Raw genomic sequence first — 13,855 nt, forward strand, 5'->3', positions numbered from 1 at the left:
CACTACTCGACGAATGCCGAATCATCCACCGCACAAGTACAGTGTACCATCCGCAAACTAACAGGATGACAGAATGCTTCAACCATACTCTTGTCGATATGCTCTCAATGTACGTCGCCTTTGATCATTCAAGTTGGGACCACGTTCTCCCTATTGTAACATATGCATACAATACTGCGGTCCAATGAACTACTGGATTTTCCCTGTACTTTCTCCTATACGGACTAGAACCATTTAATACATTTGATACCATTCTAACGTATAAACCTGACGCGTCTGAAAGTTCTCCGCTATCTGAAGCTGCTCGGCATGCTGAGGAATGCCACCAGCTTGCCCACTCATTTTCCACCGAGGACCAGTGGCAGCAGCAATCCCGTCAACCTGGCAACCGTTCTGCACCAACTTTTCCCCCTGGCTCTCTGGTCTGGCTTCGATTACCTGCAGCAACACCCAGCATCTCCGCAAAACTTGTCGCAAAATACCTCGGGCCCTACTGTGTTCTGGAGCAAACATCCTTCGTCAGTTACCTCGTGAAGCCCCTTATGCCATCGACTGACCTACACCATCGCAGCCGCGAACTTGTCCCTATCTCTCGCATTAAATTAGTGTTGTCATTGTGGAGCTCGACAAAGCCAAATCATGCAAGCGACCAAGCCTTACCACTGTTTTTGTTGTTTTGCTAGTTGGTTCACACTGCAGCTTTCATGGCTCCATTTACAAGCCCTTGGTTGTAGAAATGCCTGGCGGAAAGTTTCAGCCGTTTGGTTTTAATGCAATGATTATCTTTGACTGAAGCTGGATACTACTAACACCATGTCTAGAAGGTGGTTGACACCGTTACAATGCAAAAGTAAACATTGAAAAGCCACCTGAAGTGTTTGAAGCATATATCCAACTCTGCAGCTGCTCAACTGCAAGAAATTGCAGCTAAAAAAAAAAAAGAGATTTCACTATATATTCTAGTGTATGTGTACGAATAATGTTTGTTTTCTCTTCTTGAATTTCGGCTTTGGCATCCACGAAATCCTTGAATTGTGGGTCTAATGTTCTGTACGAAGCCCAAGTTCGCCAACTCGCAAGCTCATTTTCATTGGACATATTGACAAACTGAAGCATGGACATATTGTTGAGGCTCCACAGGATTGTAGCATTCATAATGCTGGGGTTTTTGTCAATTTATTTCGGTAATACAAAATCCAAGCCAATATTTAGTACTGCAAACAAGGCCCGTGTCTCTGTGACCATATCTTGAAGTCTTGATGTTGAATGTAAACAAGGGATTCTTTGCTTCGAGCAAATTTATTCAGACAAGTTACTGAAGCAGACAAAAATGGCTACAGTGAAGTCACAGAAAAAGTCACTGTTATCTAAAAACAATGTGTTATTTGTCTTTCTCTGCTGCCCCACGTTTGCTGCTGCCTGTGTGCTGCGACTAACAGTAAATTATCAATAATAAAGTCTGCATGTATCCCTTAGAAGTTGCATTCCCAGGCACAGGGCAGACTGCAAAAAAAAATTTCATGCTATTCTTTCCCCCCACCTCACGTGTTGTACATGGGGATTCTTACAATTTTTTAATGTTCACAGCTTGGCAGGTATGCAATAACAAAGCGGGCCTCTCCAATAAAATGCTATACACATCACAGATAGTGTAGCATATTCACAAATCTATGGAAGCCATACTGCCCACTCCGGAATCTGAGGGAAGTGCAAGCATTCTACACACACACTTGCATCACATGTTACGTTTACTTCCTTTGACATAGCCTAGTGTACTTGTATGCTACACATTCATTGGAAGCAGCCATAATTTTGAATTTCTACTCAGTCTGCAATAAAATACTTGCAAAACAATGGTACTTTTTTTACTGCTGGACTGTTAATAATTGTGAAGCTCATCGAGTTCTAATCTTGTCTCTTATGTGAAGGTATCATTGTGTTGCTTCCTGTGCTTTGTTTATCCTTGACTTGATTTGCATGGATACATACATTCGTTTGTATTTTTAATGTGTCGATATATTTGTGTTTCAGGTGGAGCAGTTTAGTAAGTGGAGAAAATGGAAGTTCCAGTGATGAGTCGTCATCAAATAATGGCCAGGATTCGGATACATTCTTAATGGGGCTCAATTTGGCAGGAAGTGACCTTGTGGCATCTGTTCGACAGAGGTATGCCGTGTTTGAGTGTTTCAGTTTATTATTTTCTTTGATGAGGTATGTTGTAGACTACACTTTATTTCTTAATATTCAAGGATAGAATCTTATGCACCAGAATTAAGTGTATAAAACTGCAAAAAGTGCTAAATAGGCACAAATAATTTTGTTAAATGTGAGCTATAACTCTCAGGTAGTAACACGTATATTTCTGCTACCAAAAAGAAGAAAGTTGCATAAGCATGATTTGTGTTAGAAAAGCAAACACCCTATTTATTCATCAACCGGATCCTCACATGGCTGGGAACCAGAATGACTAGGGAAGTGTCTGTTAAAGGGACACTAAAGGCAAATAGTCATGCTAAAGTGAAAAATTGATGCTCGAGAATGTCTAAGGCATCAATATTATCGCAAGCAAAGTTTTAGTAATGGAGAAATTGAGGTAAATGCAGGACACGATTAGCAACTCACCCGGGGCATTCAAGTACTAGCCCAATGACATAGGCACTCCACATTATAATTCTGTCTCTAGTACTCGACTTCTCAGAATAAAAAGATGATTGCATTGCATTATAAGACAGAAAAAAATGCTACTTGTCCAGTTCTATTTTTTGTTTAGAAAAAAAAGCTCAATGACGTTGCCCTTCACAACGACGCAGGCGGTCAAAAGGTTTTGTTTTCGCACGGCTGTATGCCTCCCGTGCTTTTGTGTTTCAGTAGTTTCGTTATTGTGCTTGCCGCAGGTGGGAACCGAACCCACAACCTTCGCATGGGTTCGGTTCCCACCTGCGGCAAGTTGTTTTTCATCCACTTTAATTTCCATTAATTTATCATTTCTTTATTTCATTTATTAAGCACAAGTAATTTCCCCTATGTTGTCCTTGGTGTCGGTGTTTGTTGGCTTCTTATGATATGACTAATGAAAATCGGGCCCCTCGGTTAACCCCCTTTCTTCTCATAGTTTAGCTAAGAAATACATGATTCTAACATAGTGACAGTGATATTGGAAGCAGCATAAAAGAAAGACTATTGTATGTATTTCTAGAATAGTGTGACAATATTTGCACGGCACTACTAAGATTCAATTTCATAAAAGGTTTTTAACGCGTTCCTCAAAGGTTTTAATGCTACTCGACTGCAAAACAGACGCCGGCAAACTGTTCCATTCCTTAATCGTTCGCGGAAAAAAATGAATAAGCGTACATGTCCAGATATGCTTTTGGAATTGAGAACATGCAATGATTGCTTGACCTGACGTTTCTAGCCTGCCTGGGAGCAAGATAGGGTGTGGTTTCAATATTGAAGTGGCCTTTTGATAACAAAAAAAGAAATTTAAGTCTAGCCAACTTCTGCCGTTGAGCCAGTGGAGGCATATCAAGCAACCGAAGCATTTCGGAAACATATTCAGTACAATAATACCGGGAAAGAATGAACCTTGCAGATTTTCTCTGTATCTTCTCAATGCCGTTTATTAATCCTGATGGAAACGGATCCCAAATGACACTGGCATACTCTAATGTTGGTCTAATGTAAGTTAAGTATGCAAGTAGTTTGACGGGTGTCATTGCTAGCTTTAATTTTCGGCAAAGGAACCATAACTTTTTTTCTGCAGCTCCACAAATTCTGTCCATGTGTGATTTCCAACTTAAGTCTTTCGAAATTGTTAAGCCTAGGTATTTTATCGTTTCAGCTTTGGTTAGAATTGTTGAGTTCATCTCATAATTACACTCAATAACATGCTTTGTCTTGTTTGTGACTGAGCATGACTGATTTAGATTCGTTAATTTTCATTTTACTTTTTGCAGCCCAGACTTCTACAGCTTTAAGGGCTTGACTAAGTGACGCCTGATCGTTTTGGTTATTTATTTCACGATATAATAAACAATCGTCTGCAAATAACCGGATGGTTATGTCGTTACTTATGTTATGAGCAATATCATTTATGTAAACTAGAAAAAGAAGTGGTCCTAAAACAAATCCCTGTGGAACGCCTGAGGTTATCTTTAATTGGTTAGATTTGTTACTATTTATTTCAACGTATTGTGTCCGATCTGTAAGATATGAGCGGATCCACATAACAACATCATAATTTATATTCATTTCCATCAGTTTTTTAATTAATTCATTATGTACGACCAGATCGAAAGCCTTCGAGTAATCTAAATATATAGCGTCGACCTGCTTTATATTGTTCAAGGAAGCTGAAAAATCGTTTATTGTTTCTATCAACTGCGTGGCAGTCGAAAGGTGCTGTCGAAATTCGTGCTAGTAGGGAAAAAAAGCTTTCTTGTCTTCAAGGTAGGTGTAGATTGACTTTGAAACTATGTGTTCAAGTAGCTTGCAGCATTTACACGTGAGTGAAATTGGCCGGTAGTTTTCAATATGTTGCCTTTCACCAGACTTGTGAACCGGAACGACTTTTGCGACCAGCCAGTCATCTGGGACCCGTTTTTGTTTCAGCGAAGAATTAAAAATTATCTCTAGATAGTGAGCTACCCATTCCGCATATCTGCGCAGAAAGGCATTTGGTATGCCCTCTGGACCTACAGATTTCTTATAGTTAATTTTAAGCAAAAGAGCTACAATGCCTTCATGCAAAACCTGAATATTAGGCATTGGTGATGTGTACGGGGCTTCTGCGGAAATGTCAGTAAAAACAGATAGAAAAAAATCATTAAAACATACTGCCATACGCTAGTTGTCCGACACAAGTTCACCATTAGCGACAATGACACTTGGACCTTTGTTATTATGCGACAAATGGAGCCAAAAACTGTGCGGATCGTGCTTCATAAAATTAGTTAATGTCACGTCATAGTAATTTGTTTTAGCAGCATCCATATTTGTGCGCAATATAGAGCTTAGCGCCGAAATTTTATTATGATCTTCTTTTGACTTCTGTCTCTCACGGTTAATTTTCCGCTTTAAATGTATAATTTCGCGGGTTATCCACGGGTTCCGTTTATTTATTTTCTTCTACCGAGTTGGCACAAATCTGTTTATGCAGTAAAAAACGATACCTTTTAACGCAATCCACATTGCATTGACGTCATCCGTCGAAGTGAATTCATTAAAACACAGCGAAAGATGATCAATAATGCTTGTGTCATCGGCTCTATCGAAGCACAGAAAATGGGTAGTACTACCAGCCTTCGGGTATACAGCGATAGACTTTATCTCCACATAAACTAGCTTATGATCCGAGAGGCCGGTTTCAACCGATACGTCATAGTCTTCAAATCGCCCGTCTAGGAACACCAAGTCTAATGCAGATCTTGATTTCCCAACTACGCGTGTGCACTCATGAACTACCTGTTATAAATCCTTACTGAAAGCTATTTCTAGAAGTAGTTCACAATGGGCATCTTCGCGAGGCTGAACGCTAAGCGTGGACCAATCAATCCCTGGCAAGTTGACACGGTGCATAATATGGGATAATATGAGACGAATAAATTGCTGCAAAGAGTTGCCTGAGTAATTTACGTAGCCCTGGCATAGGCACAATACTTTCTGCTGAGATAAACCAAACGGATTGGCAGTGATATTATATTTGCCCAAATCTAGTGTGGAACTTTGTGTGTGTGTATGTGTGTGTGCGTGTGTTTGTGTAGGTGCGTGCGCGTGTGTGTGTAGGTACGCGCGTGTGTTTGTGTGTTTGAAAGTAAGTCTGAAAATTGCCCCTGGGCACATTACGGTCGGATACGAACCCAAAACCGCATTCAAGGCGTTTGCAATAGCCCACCATCAGAGCCATCAGACGCAGCGTCATTGCCGTTACAAGATGCCGACAGAGCACATTTTTGTGAAAGTTGCTGTGGGTTCATTTTGCGCTCAACTATGATCAGTTTTGCAAGATTTTGTGTAACTCGGCACTAGATGTGTCGGCATATATGGCTGTCACCGTTTCCGGCGCCTTGCCAAGCTCGCTATCTGCACGCAGCGCCAGGAACACTGTTGACCGTATACTTCGACAATTCCGATGTAGAGTCATGTACACTCATGCAAAAGTGATTGTAGTATCTCTAAAAGTGATCACCAGAGAATACCGCCACTGCTTGCTTATTACCTGTGGCCAATGGCGCAAATGGCAACGATGGTGTGCCGCTTTCATAATGAAGGCTCATTAAAAGAAAATCCACTATGTGAAGGTAAATTTTCATTTATAAATCTGGAGCATATTATATTCAGGTGCGTTCTTACTTTCCTAATTTAAACTGGCAAAATTTGGGTGTGCATTAGATTCGGGGGCACGTGAGAATAACATGAATATACGTAGTTAATAAATTCTTCTGCAATTAGGTGTTCTATGTACATAATGTTAGTACTTGTCAGAATATATTGTACTCAGTATTCTTCAAACATCAGTGAACTGCATAGTTTGGGGCAAAAGGTACTTCAGGAGACTATTATGGTTTCCTGCTAGAATTTGCATGGGTGTATACGCAGTTATTCAGATATTTTTCTTTTTGAACAGATTATATGTGTAATCTGTTAAAGAGCCCCTCACCAGGTCACATAGCAAATTTTCGGTTATATGCTAGAAGTTGTTACATGTCCTTTAGGGAGCATTCTACTGCAATAATATTTAACATAGGTTAATTAATAGCCGAGATATAAATATTTCAGTGGTGCGAACCCATCATTTCAAGAGGCGAGTTGTCCCTGTCTAGTCTCCGCAAGCTCAATTCCTTTCCTGTGTTTTCCCATACTGGAGCCCGAGGATTGTGGGACGCATATGTCACGAGCCCCACCTTCTTCTTCTTCTTCTTTCTCTCTCTCTTTCTTGCAGTGCAGCACACTTCCGCTGATGGTTTCTGGTGCAAGCTGTTGCATTTGTCTCGTTTCGTGCAGCGCACAACATTGGACGCCGTACACGAGAACACCTGACTAGCGGTATAAGTCAGTGCTGCACGAACACTGAGGCAGATGCTAGCAGATCACAGAGCATGATCGCGTGCTGGAGCATGGTAGCAAGTGACATAGTTTCGCTCTCCATGCGTGCGACTGCACAACATTAGAACAAGCAGACGAAACTGAAGTACATCTCTCGCTACAGTACGAAATGTACTGCAGTTTCATCTGCTTGTTACAGTACGAAGTAAAACAAACACATGCAGACATTCGGTTTGTAGGTATTACTTCTTCTCTTAACTTTAATTGGTCTATTAAAGAAACAGATCAAACAAATACATAACTGCAGTTGCCTTGAATAATTCTCACAGTTATGTGCCACTATGAGCGATGTCACAGCACTGCCATGTACGTAGGCACACTTGTGCAGTCTAAGTAGACTCTCCAGCTGGGAGCGCGGCACCCCTGAGGAGAAGGGCAAACAGCATTTGATTTGAAATTCAGCTCTTTCCACGGCATGCAGAGATGTAATACTTAGCAGACACGATCGTGAGTGCGCATTGTATGCACTGTGCTTGTCAGCACAAAATGGCCAGACCTGGTGAGGGGCCCTTTAATTTTATGAAATATCCCAGCTTTTTCCCCAGCCAGTTAATTCCATAGCAAATCCTGCTAGCTAAACTGCTGCAAAGGTTCATTTTACCTTCTACAATACCTGTTACAGAATCATCATTGTTGTTCTTGTGAATGATTTCTTAACCTTTCGAAATGTGTAATTGCTGCCATGTCACATTCTTCAGGAGACACAGCAGTAGCGATGGACCCCCTGAAGGTTTGCACAATGTGCTTGACAGTTTATCAAACACAGACGGTGGACTGGTGAGTCCTGTTTATTTTTGTGTGCATTTCCTCAGCATTTGGCACTGTGTGTGAAATACGGCACCGGTCACATAATGGACTTTCCCTGAGCTGGCAGATCTGCAGTGTAATTGTGATTATGGTGTGCATGTTTTGACAGCATAGGTACCCGCACAGGATTTTCTGAAGAATAGATATATTAGCATAAAAATCCAAGGACACCTAAGAACTTACAAGTTATGAATGCAAAAGCATTAATGTCCATTTGAACGCCACTGAGCGGTCTGAGTTTTGCGCAGCCTTCAGTGCCAATGCTGCATGCCACCGATGGCCTACGTGACGAGAGACCGAGGAAGCAGCAGCAGCCACTAAAGTCAGCTGGCACATGCAACAGCTAAGCCCAGTGACATTGAGAGAGAGAGAGATATGTACTGTGCACCAACTTCGAAGTACAAAAGCAAGCACATGTTGTGGGCCCACTCTATGCATTTCCGCGCAGTGTCAGTGCCGTCATGTCGTGTCATGAAGCCCCAAAAGGGGGCTTCATGACACGACATGACGGCCTGCAGTAATAGACCCACTTCAAGTTCAAGCACTGATCCCAAAGGCCTGGCCGGCCCTTGCCCACGGTGTCTACCAACCGGGAAAACCGGGAATTCTCTGGGATTTTCAGTAGTGTGGAAATACTCTGGGAAAACTTGGGGAATTTGTGCTTCTATCAGGGAAAATTAGCTGTAATTTTATTGAAAGGGAACGAAAGTCATGATAATGCTTGCTCAAGTAACAGAGAGGAATCGCAATGAATCGTCTTTGACGGCTTGTCGTCGGCTGGAGAAATTGCCAGTGTACAGCCAATGACCGACTTTCCAGATGCCCGGTGCTTCGCGGTGCCACCACGTACCCCATAGAGTCAATGTATAAGAACGTCTCTGATAATGTATCTTAAATTTCGGACGCAGGAACTGTTCGCTGTCCAATTTTTCAGACCTTTTGCCATGACCGCAGGTCCCAAACGGCATTAATCAAAACCACCACCACTGCCGTTTTGATTACCTCGCCGCCTCGAACCAGTGAGAGCGCCGGTTCGAGACGGCGTTGAGATGAAGTTAATTAAAGCACAGTTACTTAAAGTAGTGTCAATTAAAGTACTCAAACCCACGACCTTTGGTGGGAGAAAACAAGTAATAAGTAACAACACATTTGATGAGAATGTGAAGTAATTTAATGAATGCCTCTTGAGTGTGCAGGCTTTTGCCTTCACCCTCTTTGGCGTATGCTAAAGTGACTGCCATTTTTTTTTTTTTTTTGCCTTTCGTTTCTTGTTTGCAAGTTCAACTCGAGTCTCCTTCTCCGTTTTCACAATGCCCTCATTGCGCTCCGCTCGGTCAGCGCACCTTGTTAAAAAGTGCTCTTGCTGCCTCGCTTGTCTGTGGGACTTTCTGGCAGCCACATTATTTATTTATTTATTTATTTGTTTGTTTGTTTGTTTGTTTGTTTGTTTGTTTGTTTTAATGCCTTCAGGGCCCATAGGGTGTTACAGAAGGGAGTGGTAACAATAGAGAAAGAAAAGAAAAGAAAATATTAGGTAACATATTCAAGCGCATTTTTAAAGTCACTGCCTGTAATAGAAACAATGGAGATGGGCAAGTGGTTCCAGTCATTACAAGTTTGAGGAATGAATGAATGAAAGTGGTGATTAGTGTGACAACGAGGAACAAACACTTTATAATGATGGTCAATACGAGATGATTTGAATGAAGGGTGGGAAAGTAATTCTTGCTTAAGGCGAGGGTTATGGTTGTAAATCTTACGAAATAAGGAGAGATGTGCTATTTTCCTGCGTAAGGAAAGGGATGGAAGCCGTAACGCTGTTTTCATAGATGAAACACTGGAAAGATGGGAGTAGTTGGAAAAAATGAAACATGTGCTACGATTCTGTACAGTGTCAAGGTGTACGACAAGACTTTCACTAAATGGATCCCACAACGCTGATGCATATTCTAGTTTGGAACAAACAAAAGTTTCATAAAGAAGGGGTTTTAGAGAAGAAAGGGCCATTGAAAAATTACAGTGCAGGTACCCAAGCATGAGGTTAGCATTACTGACAATATAATTAATGTGTGGTTGCCAGGATTGGTTAGAATTAATGTGGACCCCTAAGTATTTGTAAGCAGTCACTTCTTCGAGAGGGGAACCATTTATGTTATACTTACAAGCATTAGTGGAAAGTTTACGAGAAATGTTTATTAGTTTGCACTTTGTTGCGTTTAGTTGCATTTTCCATGTGTTACACCAATCAGAAATATTGTCAAGGTCAGTCTGTATTAGTGATGTCGTTATCAGAGGAAATCACACGATATACAACGCAGTTGTCTGGAAAAAGCCCAATAGAGGAGTTAGTACAATCAGATAAATCATTTATGTAAATTATAAAAAGAAGGGGCCCAAGGACAGAACCTTCGGGCACTCCTGAAAAGACAGGACAGAGAGAAGAATCGTAGCCATTAGCAGTTACGAATTGCTGTCGGTTTAACAAAAAGTTTCTTTATCCAAGTAAGAATGTTAGGGTCAACATTTTGTTTACTGAGCTTAAGATAATGTAGTTCATAGCAGACAAGGTCAAAAGCTTTAGAGAACTCTAAGAATACACAATCAATATAAAATCTCAAATCTAGAGCTACTTATAGTTCATTAGTAAATGAAATTAATTGTGTTCCACAGGAGAATGTCTTCCTGAAACCATGCTAACGAGATGGGGAAAAAGAATTAGCTTCAAGAAAGTTAACCATGTGAGAATAAATGACATGTTCAAAGATCTTGCAAGGGACGCTGGTCAATGATATTGGCCTATAATTTAGTGCAGAATGAGTCGCCAGATTTAAACAACGGCACCACTTTGCCCACCTTCCAATCACAAGGCAGCACATCAGAATTTAAAGTCTGAGTGAAAAGTGAATACAAAAATTGGACGATTAAGCAACCGCACTTTTCAAAAATTTTGCTTTTACACCATCGATGCCACCTGATGATGAAACCTTTAAATTGTTAGTAAGGCCAATGATACCATCGTAATCAATTACTACAGGAACCATTATAGGAATGTTTGCGTCACAAAATCCTGGCAGGCACTCAGCACGCTCATGCAAAAATTCTCTTGAAAATACTTCGTTGAATACGTAACAAAATTGCGAATGAGGAACGGTAACGCCACTGTTGTCAGTTATTGACAATACGGTTTCGCAAGCACCCGTAACAACTCCCCAGAACCTTTTGGGGTCGTCTTTTAACAAAGCAGGTGAAGTAGTGCTAAAGAAAGTGTGCTTAGCATCCGTAATCGAATTTTTATATTTGCAGCCGATCTGTTCATATGCGGTTCAATCACCATGACCATTCCCGAGCTTTATTTTTCGGAAAAAGTTTTTTTTTTTTTTTCTGATTCTGAAGGCGCTTTAAGGACACATTAAGCCAAGGTGACCTTCGCTTGCGACGGTTGAGCCGCAGAGGTACATATTTGCTTGTTAGACAGTTAGCTTTCTTTTTAAACATTGACCAGTTTTCCTTGACAGTGCACTCATAAAAGCTGGGCATGCAGCCTTCCAAGAAGGTTGCTAGTTCATTATTAATAACTGAAAAATCAGCCTTATCATCAACCGGCACTTCATCTCGCTCAGCTGTACTATAAGTGGTATGCGTATACATTGAGTTCTATGGGAAGATAAACAGGAGTCATAAAAAGTCACATTATATCCAGTCCTGCATAATAAGCAGTTACGTTATCATTTGTCTGAGTTGTACTTAAAATATTTTTTTTAGGCAAAGGAATTAAACAATTTATTGCATTAATTTCAAATGCTCTGTTTAACAGCCACAAGGACTTCCTTTTCATCTGATTTATTTTTGCTTTTCATGCAGCTTTTACACATCTACCTTTACTTGCTACTGCTGTGAATAAAGCAATTCATTAATAGTGTTACTGCATTTGCACACAATTAACGTGACCACGAATATAATGCCAAGTTATGCTGCAAAGAACAAGAAATGACATGTAAAAGCGGGTGCCCACAGAGCACCTTATTCGTTGTTACTGCAAACTGCCGTCACTAAATACAGTGAAAGGGCGAGTGCATGCGCAATTTGTTGTCAGTGGTGACGTTTTTGCCACTATCGGCAAGAGCGGTGTCGTCCTCCATGCCACCAAGGTTATCGGACAGGCAGCACTTCAAAGTGCCCATGACACAATTGAACACAGCAAAGTTGTCTGTGATTGCGTGTTCAAACACGGTTCCGTACATGGTAGTGATAGAAAATTGTCCGCGTAATTAGTGATATGCCCTTTGACTCCCCATCTGAGCCCCTATTTAAAAAACTTCGGGTACTTAAAGCCAGTGATATGTTCAACTACCGCCTTGCTCTTGGATACCTAAAAGAAACCAAACGGAACTTAAGCCTTGTTTCATCTCTGGCTAGATTAAAACACACATCCCATGTTATAACACCAGGTCCCCGGAATACTGGCATGTGCCGCATGTGCATTCAACCTGTGGTAACCAAATGACTTGTTACACTCTCCCCACTCTGCTGAATAATCTCAGATTTGCGTCCATCGATGTACCAAATTGTTCTGGCAGAGACCTGTATAATTTCTATTGCCCCAAGAATTGGGTTTAACCATGTACCTAATGTTTTTCTTTTTAAGAGTTTTGTGTATCTATATATCTATATTGTTTGTTTTTCCTGAGCTGTTTCATGTATGAAGCAAATTGTTTAAGTGAGATCTAAGTACTACATGCCATTACTCTTTCCTTTCTCCATTTTCGTTGTTCCTCTTTCCTTTCATTTTCTTTTTTTTTCTCGCTCCTTGCTGTCTGCTGCCTTTTAGACCTTCTGGTTATTAGGACCAGTCAAGTTGCTCTTGTAGCAACTTTTTTTCTAATGCCTTGGCACTTTGTACCACTTGTTTTTATGAATAAAGGTATATTATTATTATTATTATATATCACAGTGGTGCCTACTGGTTTAGCCCACTGCAGTTTGAAGTGGCAAAATATTTAAAAAGAAATTATATTCATGCCATAAAGGCGAACATAATGCAAGGCCCGTTCTTAGGCCAGAAACAAGGAGGGAGCATGAAATCAGGCAGTCAGTTTTTGCAACGTAACCTCCTCTGACACCGTTCATTCCCTGTCATCCCTGGACCAATAGCTGCTGAAGCGTTGCTATCATTGCTGTCAATTTTACTCGCTCAGAGTCTTTGTGAATGTGTCTGCATGTCGCCTCTCTAAGGTGCAAAGAGTCAGCGGATACTATGTCGTTATCTGGAGATCATGGTTTGTTGCCACTTTGTTTACATAATTGCTGATAATTGATCTTGATGACATTCAGCCTTTCAAAATTCATACTTTTTTGGCCAAAGCAAAGCAGAAAATGTAACTTCTCAGTTCTCGGCATACTCAGCCTTGTGGAAATTTGGGCGAGTTGGTATACATTCATAATGGTAACAGTGCGAACAAGATGACGACGGAGGGAAAGGGCACGGGACAAGCGCTGACTCACAACTTGCAGTTGTGAGTCAGCGCTCGTCCTTTGTCCTTTCACTTCGTTGTCGTCTTGTTCGCACTGTTACTATTATGAATGTGGAGGTTATGCTTAGATACTATGGACACAGGCGCATTTTCGCCCGTTTGTCACTAGCCAAGCTGCACTACATGACTGCCAATAAATACTCCAGAATAAGCTCTCCCTCCGTTTACCTTTTGGGGCATAGTGGTCACAGCACCGCACTAGTGATTGGGAGGTCTGTAGGTCGAATGCATGTTTGAATGGCTTTTCTTTTTTCTTCCTTTTTTTGGCGAGGTTGGGGATAATATAAATCTCCATGATATCATTTTCACTTGTGCTTCACCAGCAGGCCTGACACATAGGGTTCCTGCCAAGGGAAGCAAAGTGACACGGTGCGAAGCACGGGGGTGGAGGCTTAGGTAGATGCCACTTTAGC

At 41.1% G+C, this 13,855-nt stretch overlaps 1 protein-coding gene across 3 annotated transcripts in view; it reads left to right on the forward strand.

Moving 5' to 3' along the window:
- LOC142564388 (uncharacterized) overlaps window positions 1-13,855 on the forward strand; it is a 100,832-nt gene that overhangs the window by 76,325 nt on the left and 10,652 nt on the right. For all 3 annotated transcript variants that reach the window (XM_075675396.1, XM_075675389.1, XM_075675379.1), the window contains exons 8-9: window positions 2,032-2,166; window positions 7,803-7,881. In XM_075675396.1, the coding sequence (XP_075531511.1) occupies window positions 2,032-2,166; window positions 7,803-7,881 (214 nt within the window). The remainder of the gene's footprint in view (window positions 1-2,031; window positions 2,167-7,802; window positions 7,882-13,855) is intronic.

This window comes from Dermacentor variabilis, chromosome 1 (genome assembly GCF_050947875.1).
Source record: "Dermacentor variabilis isolate Ectoservices chromosome 1, ASM5094787v1, whole genome shotgun sequence".
In the NCBI taxonomy this organism is placed as follows: domain Eukaryota; kingdom Metazoa; phylum Arthropoda; class Arachnida; order Ixodida; family Ixodidae; genus Dermacentor; species Dermacentor variabilis.